Genomic DNA, 18,566 nt, shown 5'->3' with positions numbered 1-18,566 from the left:
TGGGACTCCATTCCCCCTAACCCCCACTTAATGGCCTCCATTGGCTTTATATGGAAGCTAGGATCAATCTGAAGGTAATCTGTTTGACACATGCTCTAAAACGAGGTGGGAAAAAGCTATGGCACCCAAGCAGCTGTCCTTCAATTTCATTTTCATTGATGTCCCCAAAAAGCCACCTCTTCTTCAAAGGTGGCAACAGATTTTCACACGCTGGTTCTCTCCTCTGGAATGCCACGTTCTTCTCAATAGGAACGTGTCCCAATCTAGCACAGTGTGGAAGACAACGCTTTTCTTCTATCCCCAAATGTCTGCATGATCTTATATGTTATTTGGCATTTGTATAGAGCTCTATATATCATTGGTGTGTTCTCAAAGCGCTTGTGGATTCAACACCCTTGGGGACCGTAGTCCAGGTCAGTCAAGAGAGTAGGGTAGCACAGGGTGCTTGGGGGCACTATACGTGGATATGCATGTGTACTAAAGGTCCTACAGGATGTCAATTTGCTGTGAGCACTATAAAAAGCACTGTTAGGAAAGCCCTAATCAATCACATATTGATTTGCTCCGCATTTAAGGCCAACTTGGCACCCAAGCTCTTCAGACTTGTTCAGGGCTTCTGTGTGGAAAACATTTCTCAAGACAAACTGATTTTAGCTCGGATGTTTGCAGGTCAGCATATCCCCACACATCCTGGGGTTGGCCCTCTAAAGCTGCACTTAAGTGCAAGCACAGGGAGTCATGGGGGTTAGAGCAGGCGGGCAGCGCACCGCGAGACTCGGACTGTACCAGAAATTCAGTGGCGCGACACGATTGAGCAGCTCGGGCTCTAGCCACCCCTTCGACTCCAAAAAATATTGGGCTGCGTTGACTCAACCTGGCTGACCCACAGACCTGTGGCCGGACAGAACAGGACATAGACGTAGACGTTAAACGGATCCTGGGCTTCGCTGTTAACAAAGGCCCTGCAATTACTAACGTATCTATCGTGATGCAGGGTTAGTACTTGCATATCAGGGGAGTGATTGGAAGGGGAGGGGGGAAAGGAGGCAGCTCTTTCTCAGAGCAGTCCTTAGGTGTGTGGTTTCATATGTGAATAGGAGTTAACTGCTTGTAACATGGAATCTTCACCAGAATATAATAAAGTACAAATAGATTCTGACAGCACCCCACTAGCCCCATCGCGTGCTGGGGTGTTCATTGGCTTCAACCAACAGTGCAGGCCTGTCTCCCTCCCAACCCTTCAGAATAACATGCTGTTGGCAATGTGGGCAGCCCAGGTAGGCATTCACCCACCAATCCCATAATCCCGACTAGGAAAAACGAATAGAAGTTACTATCAGTACCATTTACATTATTGAAACTTGACAATAGGTGATGTAATATATATATATATAACACCAAGAAAGTAATGGCGGGTTTAAAAAGGTTTGAAAAAATCCCTTTCAGGTGAAAGATTTATTTTCAAACCTTTCTTAAAACCACCATACCTATCTTGGTGTTGTGAAAACATGGCCGAATGCTCCAACCACAAGGCTGTCAGGACTATATTGCAATTATGATCCTTAATGAGGGTGAAACCAGGTCTGTAGTTGTCCTGGCAGCCTTGCAATTGACTGTCTTGTGTTGATTAAGCTATGTATAAAGAAGCACTGTCCTCTTAGACAAAGACAATTTCCTGGAGAAAAAGGTTTGCATTTGAGCCAATTTGCATACCCACAATACCTTGCTGTTGTGGCTAAGAACTGCAAGTGAACTTCCAGCAATGGCTGCTATGGGGCATTGTGGAATGTGTGGCTTGGCTCACATGGACTTTCCTACTGAAGAGGTGGAACTCATAGGGGGTGGAGCTGGCAGTTGAACTCTGCTCAAAAGAAATATTCAAAATATTAGTTTAAAAATGGTACATTTTCTTTAATGCTGCTTCTTTCCAGTAACTACGCTGGCAAAACATAAAAGGTGCTCACTTTTTAAATCCAGCAATCTATAGTGCAATATTCCCTGGAAAACAAAATATCCAATTTAGAGACAGGTGCTTTGATGACAATTTTGTGTGGTCTTGTGGGTAAGCATCAACACTGGGAACGATATCAATCACAGTAAAATTTCTGCAGTAGAGCGCAAGGAGTTCATGCTCCTGCTGCAGAGGTCGGTGTTAACCTGCAACTCACAGGCTGAAACTGTGCTAAGATAGCTCATGGGATTCCTGCACCTATTGTTAACAGGGCTGGAGCTAGCACCATGAATTCTGCCCCCAGCCACCCCTTGCCCCTGTAGCAAATAACAGGCGCTATGCTTACAGCTCATGTCACGCAAACGTAAGTATCGTACCGATACGTAATTTTGCATGACTGTGAGCTGGAGGCAATGCGCCCTTTATTTGCTATTGGGCAAAAGCAGCGCGCCGGGCCACACACAATACAAGAATAGCATGGGGCTCAATTGACATGAAAAAACACTCTCAGCAACTGAGCCCCCTGCTGTTCTTGTATTGTGTGTGGCCCGGCGCAGCATAATTCTTTAATATGCGCGGCTGCAAAACTTTTCTCCCTGTCCCTCGGATCACTGAACCAAAGGACAGTGAGAAACGTTTTTTCAGTGCGCCTCTGCCACCTGGACGGGGGTGCACAGAAAAGCTCACACAGGCCATTGTGTGGGATCTTTGCCGTGGCTAAGGCAGAGGCAGGTCGGATCCCAAGATCCGGCATCAGACCTCTAGCCGGATCTCGGATCCGGCGAGAGCCGGCCCCTTAGCCAGCACTGTATAAACACACACATTTGTTTGCTGCTGCCTACATGCGTAGTGGTCATTATCCTGTGATGTTGTTAGGTAAGAATTGGTGAAGTCACACTGTGTGAGGCTACACAACACTTATCTGCTTGGTATTAGGTAACCCACCTTTTGGTATAGGTCTGTACTACACAGGTTGGTAGTGTGACTGAGCAGCCAGGCCTATCTCAAGAGGGGTAAATATGAGCTGAAGAGCTGCAGCAATGAAATTTCTCATTACAAGTAACACTTACGCTCAAGGTTTCAGTTAAAAATTGTTATTTATTTATTTAACGTCAAGTTTTAAATAAGCATACTTTAAAAAGGCAATTTGTGTAATAATGTACATATACTTTAAAAATCCTTTTCAGAATCCAAACAAGTTAGTGGATAATCTTTAGATATGCTTATTACACAATTCCTACACCCTGAGGTGACTTCAATCACAAGGACAGTAAGGCATTTATATATCACACTAGTTATACTTTGCAGATTCTGAGGTTGCAGACAGGAAAGGTTTAAGGAAGGAAAAAGGTTATACAGGTTCTCAGTATGTGTGAGGACAACTTAATCGTCCAATCTAGACAAGCCTTTCCCAGCAATAACAGTCTAAGACAAGTTACCACCTATGAGGGACAAACAATATCAAAGTCAATGGGCTCGAAGAGTCTACAGGATCCAGGACCGCCAAAGTCAATTTGAAACAGTTTATAGAGCTGAGAAACTTCTTAGATAAAAGTTTGCACAAAGTTAAAGAGTTTGTAGAAAACTCACTTGTAGGATCAAAAGCTGTTATGCCTGTGAAAGGAGAGTTGGAATCAACTCTAAAGGTAAGCTGATGCAATTGCCAACGGAGAAGAGCACAGCTAAGAAGACAAGGAGGTAAGTACCCCAAGCCTAAACAGTACCTCTGGTTTGAAGAAGAGTGGTTCAGCTGGATTCCGTCCTGTTACAGTAGTGCAGACCCCATGTTCCTGAGCCTCAGTCATGGGGACAAGAGGGAGGATGTCTAGAGGGCTCCTGCGGCGGTAGTTGGGAGGTCGTCGGCAGCTAGGGGCTCTTTTCAGTGCAGCAGCACTTCGCGGTTTCAGCACTTAGTAAACAGCACCTTCGCAGAACTTGGATAGCGGTTGGGCTTCACTCTTTGGGTCCTGCACTCTGGTGAGGGGACTCGAGCTCTGGTCGCCCTGCTTCTGGAGGGTCCTTAGGAGACTCCTGGAGCTTCTGGGCAGATTTCAGATGTTGCACTCGACTATGGAATTCTCGACCCCTGGCACTCGGTTCTTGCAGCAGTGAAGAAGTACAGCTAGTCAGGGAAGACGGTCCAGTGGAGTTCGTCTCGGGGTTAGTTGGTCCTACTAACTCAAGGGAAGAAGTCGTCCCTTCCGGAGCTTCTCTGTCGAATTGCAAAAGGAGTTTCAGCACAGCAGCGGGGCTTCACCGGTCAATTCAAAGGTCCAGGAGGATGTGGCGAGCTTCGTTCACCGTTTCTTCGTCGGAAATTTCTCCCAGTGGTCGACTCTGCCTCCAGTCTAAAAACCCTCACCTTTTAAGCAGGTTTCTCCCATTCATGCACAGCCTAGGCTGTCAATCACACAGCAGGGTGGCTGTCAGACAGCCATCCAATCATGACTGGTTGTATTCAGGCATTCTTAGAGACAAAGGACAGGGGAGTTTTGGGAACCTCCCTCACATCCTGCCTTTCCAGACACACCGGAGCAAAAGGTGGGCTTCAGGGCTGAAGCCCGCCAAAGGCAAAATGAACAAAGGGCTCAAACCTGGCTCAGTGCTCAGTGTAAAACACAAGAAAGACCTCACAAACAGAAAATGGCGTAAAAAGAAGACTACTGCCTTTTTTGACAAATTGGTCACCCATGGGTGCTTTACTGCAGCTGAGGGTTCAGCCTGCGGTAGGAAAGCACAATGGTAGGAAAATTAAACCACTGCCCCCAGTCATTTAAAGTAGCAGGGGTAACATAAAAATGTTACATGAGAATGTAGGATAAGGGGCTACTAGGTAACCCCCCAGCACTCCACATAAAATGGCGGGTGCTGGAGCTACAAATATAACAGTAGTTCACCCACGAAAAGTTATTTAAACCTTATGAGAAATCTAAAGAATTTCTCTGTGACACTGCACTGAGGTGCTGTGTGTCACCATGGGGGTCATTACGACCTGGGCAGTAAGGGATTACCGGCACCGGTAAGGATACCGGTAATCCCTTACCAGCCTATTCCGAGGTCCCTTAGCGGGTCCCTCCAGTAACGCCTAGTCTGACTAGGCGTTATGGACGGGACCCGTTAAGGGACTTCAGAGCTAATAACGATACCGCAATTTGCTGTACCGTTATTAGCACCTTCCCCATTCCCGTTGAGCCCTATGGGGGCCAAATGGGAATGGGGAATGGAATTTTCAATGGGGACTTACCGGTCCCGCAAAGGTCGGACTACACCGGTAAGTCCCCATTGAACCATACCGGTGCCGGACCCGTTATTGGAGGCAGTCATGGTGCAAATAGCGCCATGACTACCTCCAATCTCGGAATGAGGCCCCATGTCTATGGAGTTTGTCCGACTCCAAAAACAGTGTAAACACATGATCCAAATCAGGTCAAAACACACGAGAGAGTGAGAAAAAGGTCTCACTCACTCCAAGGTTAAAACTTTTAAAAAAACTGAAGCACAGCAAAGAGCTGGGGTCTTTAAGGTTTAGGGAATTAGCACAGAAATGAGAATTCTCCCTAACAGATGTCACTTCCTGTGATGTCACTTCATGCAAATTAAGGGGCTCCACACTTAATTTGCCGCACTTGGCCACACAAATCCTACAGCCGGCCCTGACAGCAACCGTCAATGTGTGGGTAGAGCCAAAACAATACCCACAAACTGTGTCTATACTCACACCTCATCCCTCTTCTACCTTCATTTTCCATGCCATAAGCAATACAAAGTAAAATACAGATAGATCGTTCAAGAATATGAGTTACAAATGAACACGTTAAGTGCTTGCACTGCTTAGAGGCGCTATATGCAAACGTGATCGATGCATCCAAGGTATACCACTTGGAACAGAAGTTCAACTTAAATGAACAACAAACGTAAAATAAATAGTACATGTTAAGTTAGTCGCTACATTGCTTTTAAATAGCACGCAAGCCAAACAGGGGGGAAAATACAACCTTTGCTTGCAAAATAAGCTTTGTTCTGCATAGCTGCATACTGACCTCCGTCACTGAAGTCCCTGGCCATGTTCCTTTTCGGTCGGGACAGAGGGACGTCGTCCACCCAGGCATAGAGATTGTGAAGAGTTTCCTCGTCGAATTCTGATGCCATTCTGGATGAAGCGGGTGTTTAAAATTCCACCAAGTTCTTCTCACACAAGTTTAAAAGCACGTGCTTCTTTACAATCTAGAAAGAAGGCTGATCGTGCATTAAAAGCGCCGGCATTTGTATTTGTTTGCAGAAGAGTTTTCTGTAGTGCAGTACGTTCAGTTACACCAGTTGAAACATAAACCAGTCTCTGCCAAGGCTTTAATGTGTTTCAGTTGCTGTCTGCAGCGGGAATCCATATTGTTTGCTGTTACTATAGCAACTGTTAGTGAGCAGCGTCAGTGACCAGGAAGTACAGGGGCGCCTGGGAGTTGTAGTTCATATCAGGATTTTCACTTTATCTGCACAGTGATCTGAAACAATCTTACAAAAGCGCACATAGTACTGTAGCATGGACTGTTCTACTGCAAAGATCATTATTTCACACTGTCTGGAAAACAGGGAAACACTGCCAGGCTTGCCAGCACTGCTGTTTTTGTAATATACACAGCTTTCCATAAGAACACGAGAAAGGTGATTTAAAGTGGGCGGTACATGTTTATTTTTGCACTAGATAGAACGTGTTTTAATTGTGTCAAATTTGAGGACTTTATTTATTTCGGAAATTAGCATGAAGGGTCCATGCGCAGAACGAGAAAAAAATATGAAACCCCTCGCACCTTCAACTGTCCTCGTAAGGGACACGGCGGGGACAGAGGATGGCCAGCAAGAGCAAGGACAGTCTTTTAGACATATACATCACTAACTCATGTTTTGTGAAAAAGCACACTTCGTGCTATTTAAAAAGGGTTTCCCCAAAAGGCCGTTTAACACTCTTCAGTGTTGCCAAGTTTTTCAGCTCGTATATGTGATCTTTCCATGACTGCAGTCTGCAGTATGCTTATGTGTGACATTTGCGCGTGTTTTGTGTGACTTCTTCAGTGAGACTTAAAGGGGCCTTATCAGGGTTGTCACAGTATTTGGAGAGGCACAGGACCAAAAACCTCCAAGGTCAGGTCCATCTTAAACACTTTTGGGGTTCTGGGCACAGACGTCTTTGGGGCCCCCCTCCACCAAACCAAAGAAATTAAGGGATCAAGAATACTGGTCGCGCACCCCCAACCCCTACCTGTCACGCTCACAACCTATAGTTTGATATGGTGTCTCGCAGCATAATAAACCTGTTTACACCCTTTAAGACCCCTTGCCCTCTTCATTCTTGCTCTAATCAGAATGATAAACAAGTAGCATTTGAAGACCAACATTAGCAGTCTAGAAAGGGGTTACTTTTCCAGTACATACAGGATACTTTTTATCAATAACATCCAGGAAGGTAGATGTAATATTAATGCAGGCCCGTATGTAAAAGGTACATGTAACCCATAATAGACAGAGAACTCACATTAGCTGCCTCACAGAATGCAAAAGTGCTCATGTATGGATAGAGACCACCAATTGGAAGGAAGGAGAACGCTACACATACCATAGAATGGATGGTGGAGGGAGATTAGAAGCTACCAGGAAGGTGTCTTTATCCAGACAGACTGAGATTAGAAGTGGGATATGGTTTTCAAATAGTGTTGCCATTAGCATGCCTGTGGTGTGCGATATATATATATGCTCACTATTAACACAGTGAAACTATGAATAAGGCTTTTATGAAGATCATACCATGAGAAGGAAATCACTTGGAAGGGCAGTCAATTTTGAAAGGTTTAGGGACTGGCAATATTGAGAGGTTAGGCAATGCAAGATTAAACGAGATCCCAGGATCACAGATTGGTTAAGGGGTAACGGTTTGAAACTGGTATTCGTGCCAACTCTGCAATTTCTGCACTTGAGCACTTTCTTTTCCAGCTCTTACCATGTACTCAATCTCATTTTATAAAAAACAGACTTGGAAAGTACACAAATCACATTACTAGACATGACAATTTCTAAGCAAGATATTACAGAAGGGTTTACACAAAATGGGAATGATTCTAGCTTCATTCTCTCCATCATCAAGGGAAGTATATAAGAACCAGCATACCAATCGTTGTGTTTTAACACATTTAATCTGGGTTTGTCTTTCGTATTTTAATTTGTATTTTGTATTGTCTTTTAGCTGGTTAGATAGCACAATGAGTAGAGCGCTCGCTTTGACATCCGTGCAGTGCCTGCCGATACAGGTTTGAATCCCGTCAGGGCCAAACTCAGCCTTTTTATCCCTACGAGGTCGATAAATGAGCACCTCATACCATGGGTAATAATAAGCAGTGCTCAGATGTCTGAGGGTGCGTAGCGCTATATAAGTGTTAAATCGTTATCATCATCTTCATTTAAATACTTCCAAAAGAATGGCTTGTGACATTTTCATTCGTAAACGTGCATAACAACCTTTTACCAAAAAGCAAACCGTTTTTTGTGTAAAACAAGCAGACCTTAAAATATGCCTTCCTGTGGCCTGCAACATATGGTCTGCTCTCTTCTGTCTACCAACCCTTCCACCCAAATGGCCTACATAAGAAGAAAGATCAAGTAATGGGCTAAACGATACCAGCAACATGTAAGAAGGCAAACCTCACAGAAGAGAGCACAGTAATGTAAGATATATTAAAGAGCACAGCCCCCTCTCCTATTACCCTTGTGGTCACATTTCACTTAAGCGCGCCTATAATCTGCCGCCACTATTATAGACCCTATTACCACCAATCCACCACCGGTAAGGAAGTTTAACCCTCCACCCGTGCAGCACCTACTAGCCACATAACCTCCAAACTGCTCTAACCTGTAAGCTACCAAACAGTCCCTCTACCACTCCCATGCAAACCCATCCCAGCATCCGCAGCTTCAGCAGCAGAGCCACACTTAGCCTGCATGTGTGACTGCCAGCATGAATGCCTACAACGTGCCTTTGCCCACTCGCCCCTACTTTCAACAGTAAAGTGCCTCCAGATCACCTGAAATCAGTCCTTGTAACGTGCCTGATTACCGATCAGACTGACCAGGTATTACCAATCTATTCCCGCCTACACTAGCAAAGTCACACTTAGACAGTTTATGAATGTGCTTTAGCAACTAGCCTTTGCCTTCCTATTTTTGCCTTAGTAGCAAACTCTGTATCTTGACTGTGTGAGAACCTGTTTGCAGTAACCAGCTATTACCTATCTACCCCTGACTACTTGAGCAAAGTCGCATTAAGACTGTTTTTGATTCTACTTTAACAACGAGCCACTGCCTACCTATTTTTGCCTATAGTAGCAAAGTTGCTTCAAGATTGCTTGAGAACATGTTTTACTTTTGCCTTTAGTAGCAAAGTTGCATCTAGACTGTATGAGAACCTGCTTTATTTTTGCCTATAGTAGCAAAGTTGCATCCAGATTGTTTGAAAACCTGTTTTATTTTTACCTTTAGTAGCAAAGTTGCATCTAGATTGTATGAGAACCTGCATTAGAAACGACCCTACATAATACCTGGTATTCGCCTCATAGTTGGCCTTGTTTCTCATGTTCAATCTTGCCTAGCCTTACCTTCCAAGCTCTGTAGCAACTTATACGAACACACTATGTATCTGTCACTTCTCTATACTGTTCTATTTAGAACTATCCTCAACCTGATCACCCTACAAGACTTTAACATGTCCAAGCCACAGAACCAATTATCGCTTGTAAGTGTACCCCTTGAGCTCGCCGATATGGTCTCTAAACCTTGTAATCTCCAACAGAGAAACCTTAAACTTCGCGCCAGACTCCCAAGAATCTATGATCCCCTAACCAATGCCCACCTCACCACTAATCGCCCAAAGGACACCATGTCCACCACTAACATTTTACCCTACAAGGACAATAATGGCCAACACCCACTTCAGCTCAACTGTAGACTCTTTAGAGCTCCCACCCCCTCCTCAAATTGCAAATACAAAGTTCAATCGCCATCTACTCTACCCACCAAACTTGGCATAAAAGGCGCATTAATAAATGCCCGCCCTAAGGTAGCCCATGCCACAGATATAGCAGACATAATCCAAAGCGAAAATGTAGACCTCCGGGCCATTACCGAATCTTGGCTTCACCCTGCAGCTGGCCCAGCAATTATGCTTGCCATACCAGACAACTACACTCTTATAAGACTGGATCGCACTACATCTAGAGGTGGAGGCCTTGCAATAATTGCTAAGAACAACCTAACGCTAAGACTTTCCCCACCTCATAATACAAACTCCTGTGAATCTCTCACGGCCAAACTCACCATCGCCAACAATCAAACTATCACCATTCATCTGATATACCGACCACCAGGCCCTCTAGGTTCCTTTGAGGAAGATCTTATGAACCTACTATCTGATAATTTAAAAAAACTCTTCACAATGCCTTATACTAGGAGACTTTAACCTCGGTTATAGCGACCCACTAGACCTGAATGCCCCACAAATTAACAACTCCCTTGAGGAACTAGGATTCACCCAAAAGATCACAGAACCCATGCATATTAAAGGAAGGACCCTAGATTGGTTTGCTGAACACAACTGCCCAACCTCCATTACTTCCATAAGGCCTCAGCCCTGGTCTGACCATTACCTGATATCCTTCACCTTAGAAGCCACACCCCCCACGAATACTAGCAAGACAGCTCCTGCCGCGCCTACCAGAAACAAAAGAAATATTACTCCTGAAAATCTTATCCCCCTCATCCTCCCTACTCTAAACTCTATCTCAGACCAGACTGACCCAGCCACCATGGTAGAAATGTACAATGAAGTGATGCTTGCATCACTAGACACCATTGCACCGCTGAAGGTCAAAAAGAGCAAATCCCGCCAACATTTTAACACTTGGTTTACACCTCATATGAAAGCCAATAGACAAGAAAAACGTCTAAGCGAAAAAATCTGGAGATCAGACCCCTCCGACCTCAACAAAAATAATTTGAATAAACTATCCACCCTCTACAAAAAAGAAATTATTTTAGCAAAACAAACCTCTTACAACACCCAAATCTCCCAAGCCAAATCTAATACCAAAGAATTATTCACCATTCTTAAAGAGGTAGAATCCCCTATTCAAGCTCCTGATTCCTGTCTGATGGATAAAAATTGGTGCACGAGTATACAAAATGCTTTGGTCAACAAGATAACAACACTCCAGGTGAAGATCAACGATAAAAAATATACCATTGCTGATTCTAAGACTGATATCTATGATATAACTTCTAAGACTGCCACTAACTTCCGATCTCCACCGCATTCCACTTCAACTCCACCTATACCTCCTATACGACCTACCCCCAGCTTCCACTTTCGCAAAGTATCTACCAAAGAAGTTGAGAAAGTTATCCTCACCATCAAACCATCTAACTGTCATGGTGACCCATGTCCAGACCAAATCATAAAAGACGCTTCCCGTGATCTTTCCCCTTTCATTACTAAACTCATAAATGCTTCATTCACATCAGACACCATACCTAGTAACCTGAAACACTCCTGGGTCCTCCCCCTCCTTAAAAAACAAACCCTCGACCCCGTTATCCCAACTAATTACCGCCCCATAACTACAGTGCCATTCCTACTTAACATCTTGGATAAAGTAGCATACCTACAAATTCAGCACCATCTGGAACAAAATCACCTCCTAAGAGCTCGTCAGTCTGGATTCAGGCCTCAGCATGGTACTGAGACTGCACTCTTAGACCTTAAGGCACAAATAGACACACTGAGAGACAAAAGTAAGACGGCACTTCTACTACTCCTTGACCTCTCAGCCGCGTTCGATTTGGTAGACCACTCGATACTTTGCAACCACCTGGTCTCCGCAGCCTCCTTCTCCCAGGATACAGTCGCATTGATCCAGTCCTTCCTTGATAACAGGGCAATGCAAGTCTTCTCGCCCTTAACAGCTGCGGATGCTGCACCTATTACATGTGGTGTACCCCAAGGCTCCCGCGTATCACCCGCTCTGTACAACATCTTCACAAAGCCCCTTTTCGATGATCTAGATGGTCTGGGTATCACCTACACTAATTATGCTGATGATACACAGATCCTCATCCCGTTGACGGGAGATTATGACAGGGATTTGGCCTTTGTGAACAGGGTTTACCTCATCATCCAGGCATGGATGGCCTCTCACGGTCTATGCCTGAATGATGACAAAACAGAACTCCTCATTCTAGGCACACCATCTAACATTAAAACATTAGGTCCTAATTACGCTTCCTTCATAATTGACAACAACAACATCACTGTGGCCAAGGTAGTAAAAACACTTGGCTTCTACATAGATTCCACGCTCTCTTTTGGTAAACAAGTAAATGCTATGGCCTTGGCCACATCCTATACCGGCAAACTAATTAGAGCAGCCAAGCCATTCCTCTCACCTAACAACTGTATCATTCTAGCGCAAGCCTTAATCTTATCCAAACTGGATTACTGTAACGCCTTATATATAGGCAGCAACAAATAAATCACGTCCAAAATTCAGACTCTTCAAAACAATGCTCTAAGAGCTGCCTTAAGTCTCCCTAAAAATGCCCATCTATCTGACCTTAGGAGACCCGTCAACTGGCTTACCACAAAAGATATAATCCTCCTTAAAACTGCATCCCTGACAAATAAATGCCTTAATCATGCAGCCCCACAATACCTCACAGACAGATTCACTAAACAAACGGCCGCTCGCCCACTAAGAAAGGCCAACTCTAACCTCCTACTAGTACCTAGATTCAAGCTTTCTAAGTGCGGTGGGCGTAGCTTCCCCGTTAAAGCAGCACAATATTGGAATTCCCTCCCCCCTGCTTTAAGGGAAGATCTACCCTACCTGCAATTTAGATCTAGACTCATTTACTGGATAAAGGAACAGGACGTCTGACCTTTCCTCACATGCATCCATTTTTGTACCTACTGTGTACATGAGACCTCACCGCCTTTGCTATTTATGTGCTTCACACCTACTCATGCTACCTACTGTTTATTTTCTTCTCGCGTTGCTTGTTGTTTCATGTATACAGCCTTGTAACCCCAGCTGTATCTATTGCTGTACACTGTGTAACCTAAGCTTAACAACCCTCTTATGCTTTCGCGCCGAATACCTCTGGGTCTGGTGCGCAATATAAATAATAAACAAACAAACAAACAAATTAGATGATTTGACCAGGATAAATGTATCATCTGCTGGCAAAGCCAGGATACAAACATGACGCTGTCGTTCCATAGTCTTGAATTTGGATATTTATTCACCTCTTGGACTAACAGTTTATGCCATCGTTGTAGGTGATTGCCTAGGGCTTACAATACCCCATCTGAACACACCAATTTCTAAACCTTCACTGTAAGGATGATATGTTCGTTTTTATAGCAACCCCTATCTGGTACAGGTACATTGCTGATAATAGCAGATGTTGTTCTGCAAACCAAGTACATATGCAGGCAGGTTTTTAAACTTCAGACATAGGAAAGGCTCAGCCAGCCTTGCTGGAATGTGATATTCTAATTTTGCATACGGACTCATATCTTTGCAATGGGTGCTTCACACACTGAGCTAACTTCTGAACCAAAACAGAAAGGCAATGGGTTTAGAGGCACAGCAGCACCCCATAGAATATCCTGACGTGTGCTATTTAAGACTGGTGAACAATGGAATCTTACTTCTTCAGATCAGCCAGCCTTGTGTGGCCCCTTACAAGGTGGGGGCCCCTGTGCAAGTGCCCCTTTTGCCCTCCCATAAAATCGTCTCTGTCCAAGGTCACCTATTACAGAAGAATACGAAAAACTCACGTGCCATCAAATGGATGAAGTAAACAATTTGTAAAGGGCTGCCTGGAATTTCCATCACGGTTAAATAAGGACCAGTCTCTCCATTGGAGGTTCACTTGACAGCCATAAGTATGTCACTATCAAGTGCAAAGCATTTTTTTATTTTCAGTTATTATTGAGCACTAACCTAGCTCCGAGAAGCAACAGAGCGCTGTACAACAATCGGTTAATAGGAAGAATGGTAGGGGGTACACGCATATTATTAGCACCCTCACTGTCTTGACAAGCCTACAAAGCACCCTTCATTAGACAGACAGGACCCTCCTTTTGCAGATATGTGGCCATTCCCAAGCATCCCCCTTCACTTATTGCCACCCAATTTTTATTTGCGCCTACTAATGCTTGCCTAACAGAAGGCATATTTCTTATATGGGCCCAAATATATCCAAATCTAACCAAACAAATCCCACTTTGTACTCCTAAGCGCCTAAAGCTGTTATCTTTTGACAGACTGTATTGCCATTATATAAAACTGCAATTTAATAAGAAATAAAAGATATTGACCATGGACAGGAAGCTACTTTAGTTGCTTGTAAGTTATTGTGGATTTAAGTTTTCATTTTGCTGAAGTTCACTCTTTGCTTGAACACCACCTGTTGCAGAATCCCACTCCAAAATTCTGGGCCAAGAAACAGTGCATATCTGATTTTATACTCTATTTTGACTAAAGATGGAAGTCAAAGATGGTTCCCTAAGCTTCTGTGCCGAAGTCGCCACGGTAAAGTTGACAAATATAAACACCTTGTCTGCCTAAGAAATCAGTCTGCATGCAAGAATGTCACTAATTTTCTTACACACACATTTATTCACGTAAAACAAATATTTTTTTTCTTAACCTCTTGTCTAAATAGGAAGCTGTGCTATCAGTTTAGAATGCACAGAATACTGATTTATATAAACACAACCTAGGAATATGGTTTTATGATTTTCTGAAGGCAAAATAAGTTCTCATCTTACTTTACTTTGAAAGATTGGAATGATCTAATAAAGCATTCACCCATTTCTGCGATATGTCATGTGTGAGGTTTGGATGCCGATTTAAAATTGCATGATTCTCTAGGGAACGCAGTGGTTCAGCTAACCTCCCTTTCATCCCAATATCTCTTTTTAAATGTCTAGGCCCTAACAGGTCTTACCTTATATTTTTTCTGTTAAGCAATGGAGCGTTGTCTACTGGTCCACAGTGTCAGTTATTGACGAAATCTGTGAAAACACACAGGGTACAATTTGTAGACCTTGGTTGCAAGGAACTTTGCAACTTGTACAGAACAACTATTCAGTTCCATTTTAAACTAATCATCTCTTGGCTTTAAATATGCTCAGACAGAAGGACACATTTCACACTAACATGCTACAATATTTTACTTGCTATGATTAAGTTACACTGCATGCTGTCTGCAGGAAAAATGCTATTTGTTCTACATTAAATCAGATCTTATTTGGGTTTGAAGATAATGAGAAAGCAAGTTGCATTTCACATTACAATGGTAAATTATTGTTTTTGGGATTAATTCCACTCTTAATAACTTCCCTAACCAGTTGCACCAATTCCATGTACTTAGCAGAGAGATGATTATGATTATAGCTAATTGCATTGGGGTTTTTTATACTCACTTTTATATTATTATTTTAAGGCACAGAACCAGGATGGACTATCACAGCCTCCTCTCTGCTAATACTATACACTGTCTGCTTTTAAATACCTCTGGGAATTAGGTCTGCCTCAGGTAAAATCTGCCTCAGGCTTCCTCTTGTACAAGGCCCATGGTCTCTCCTATCCCCAGATATTATCCCAACTCAGCACTCATCCATTTGGACAGAGGTGTCCCTTTCTTTAGACTTCAAAATTCCAGAGTTCTCTCTACTTCTTGTGGGTTTGAACTTAAATAGGCTCTCATTTTCCCACACTGTGTCATATTTAGATCACATTTTATGACTAGTGAAATCTTCCCATTGAAAATTTTAACAGGCTGACACTCACAAAGAATATGTCCCTCAATTTCATAGGTTAATCATATTCTGAAAGTGTGACGGAGGTGGAGATGTACAATTTGGACTCATAAGCTTATTTTGTTCCATATCTTCTGGTAGGAATTCTTCCGATTAATCAAATATTGATTGTTATATTCCCATGATCAAGCGAAAAGCAAAAAAACATCTGAGGTAGCCAGTACTTAGTTTTGGCCTCTAGGAACATTACACACAACAAAACATAATTGTCAATAAATGAAAAAAGACTACAAACCTCAGACTTACTACTTACTAGACAAACTTGATTATTTGGAAATCCCTACAAGTAAAGATGCACACCTAGTTGACTAATAAAACGTGTTTATGTCTCAATACTCAAGATATACAACTAACCTAAAAATATGTCTAATTACACAGGATACAGTGAACTGAACATTCTTTAATGCCAATGAAACATGTTTATTGCTGATATACCACGATCAATAGTGTGGCCCTTTCTTGTGCACAATGTTAGATTATTGATGAAGAGCTTCTTTTTTAAAAATGTATACACAAAGTAATGATGGCTGCATTTTAAATTTTGCCAAAAATTCACACACCTTTTACTACCCCACCAGGCAGGCCTATATTAGCTGCTATTGGTTCCATTCTAGAACCTTTATCTATTTCTATGGATTATTTCATTAAACCATTCATAAAAGCGATGACATCATACGTTAAAGAGTGTTAAGACATGACTGCAATTGATGAAAATATTCAAGTGTCGTAGATAGATGTATTTGTATCTGTAGATGTAGAAGCGCTTGTGTAGTAGCACCTGGAGCATTCCAAGTGCCGAATGGGATTATCAAATAACTGATCACATGCCCAAATAACCGGACAGACTCAAAGAATATGGAAAAATACTACTTTATTATCAGTTTGATAAAGTAGGGAAATATGGTGAGCAAACAGAGTGTAGCTCACACACTCTCAGAGCATTTCCATTAAACAAAAAGCTTTATACCTCGATGTATGTCAGCTATGATGTCATTCTACATAGCAAACAGTAAAAACCTATTGCCCCAGGGATTGGTTAAGGGAACACATCTACCTATAGTGTGCATAGGTTTTAGTAACATCATTGGCTGCCCCATATCAAGTAGGCACACCTTAGGTATAGTCTACATAGGCCATCCTGATTGGTTAGCACTCTCTTCCAACCTTGGACATTAGGCTCGTTGGCAGCACGTAAGTGAAACGAAACTCAGGTGCGAGGAACAATGTCAGACAACTGCCCACTTGACTAATTAGCCTTCCATCTCTCATCAGTTAGGCCCTAAGCCAAGTTTTCTTCTTTGTAGTTGACCTTGCTGATGAATAGGATTTGTTTCCTCGTCTTGCACCACGTGTGGGGAGACCATGATTCTATCCATTCTGTCCTTTTAGTTTATGCTTTTTGATTCAATTATATTAGGTGCTATTACTCTTCTTGGCCTCTGGAGACTTGGTTGCTTCATCTTGCATATGCTTTCTGCATCTTTAATTTGTTCAATACGTGGCACTCGTAAATGTTCACTCCTTTACTTAATCTAAGAGAAAAATGTCTTATGCACATGGCATATCCCCTTCGACTCCTTTTGTGCCTTGCAGTTGCTTCTTGCTGCGGCATCCTTGATCCTGAGCAAAACAAATATTCTTTGTTCTTACACGAGTTTGTATTGCAGTGATTGTCAGCTCTGCAGCCTTGGTCTCTCTCCTTGAAGCTTACTATTATACAAAACTGACATCCATTTTCTCAACAAGGCTACTTTACCTGTGTTATATTTCCTACGTTTAGCAAGCTTCTATATGTATTATCTACCTTGTATTTCTGTGTATGTACATCGACTATGTTTCTTGTTACTTATCTTCTCAGTGTATATGATTTCTTCGTATTCGCATATATGTTCACTTTGTTACTTCAGTTACATCTTTATTCTTTAAGTATTCATATATCGTTACAGTGCGCCTTCATCTCTTCTCTTCATGACATCACTTTACACCTGCCAGACTTTACTCTGTGGTTGTCAGCCTTTGCCGACTGAACCTCCCCCAGCGCTGACCCTTCCTCTTTTTCCTCCTCCTCACCTGATGAGTAGTCTTGAATTGCGAATATCTGAGGTCTTCTAGCGCAGTAATCCTTCTCTTTCTTCTTCGTGTCTTTTTTTTCTGGGCAAACGTCTTTCTCACGAAAGGCAGCCACAGTGTATTGCTAATAACAAGCACTACCTGCAGCCCCTCTTCCGAAAGGGACAGAATAGGGAAAAAGCCTGCCGGCACAAAAACCCCCAATGGTAGAATGGTAGTAGCAGATGTCAGCCGTGGAGATGCTGGGTGGAATGTGGGCTCCAATGGACACCGGAAGGAGAGAGGAGCGTCTGGACCAGGAGCAAAGTAGGTAAGAAGAGAGTCCGAACTGAGGGAAGCTAGCAGACGCCTTAGCACTGACCAGGAAATCAAAAGGAAAGGAGAGAGAAAGGCAGAATGTAAACAACCGCAGAGAGCACGAAAGAGAGGGAGAGAGAGAGAGCCCCGAGGGGAACAGAGGAACAGCGGCCCCGGGAAGGCAGTAGAGATATCAGAGGAGAGCGGCCCCGAAGAGATAGCTGCAAAGAGGGTAAGAGGAGAAAGTAAAGAGAAAGAAACGAGTGTGTAGCAACCGGAAAGCACAGCCGCAAGAGCTGACCGAAGCGGGCTGCAACACACTGT

General features: G+C 43.1%; 1 protein-coding gene across 1 annotated transcript in view; it reads right to left on the bottom strand.

Moving 5' to 3' along the window:
- SPEF1 (sperm flagellar 1) overlaps positions 1-6,312 on the bottom strand; it is a 142,662-nt gene extending 136,350 nt beyond the window's left edge. Inside the window, exon 1 of the mRNA XM_069632258.1 lies at positions 5,992-6,312. Coding sequence (XP_069488359.1) covers positions 5,992-6,100 — 109 coding nt within the window. The 5' untranslated portion in view covers positions 6,101-6,312. The remainder of the gene's footprint in view (positions 1-5,991) is intronic.
- Between the last annotated feature and the right edge of the window lie 12,254 nt (positions 6,313-18,566).

The sequence above is a fragment of the Ambystoma mexicanum genome, chromosome 6q (assembly GCF_040938575.1).
Source record: "Ambystoma mexicanum isolate Mex_15411 chromosome 6q, UKY_AmexF1_1, whole genome shotgun sequence".
NCBI classification, from domain to species: Eukaryota; Metazoa; Chordata; class Amphibia; order Caudata; family Ambystomatidae; genus Ambystoma; species Ambystoma mexicanum.
This window is presented reverse-complemented; position numbering and strand designations above follow the sequence as displayed.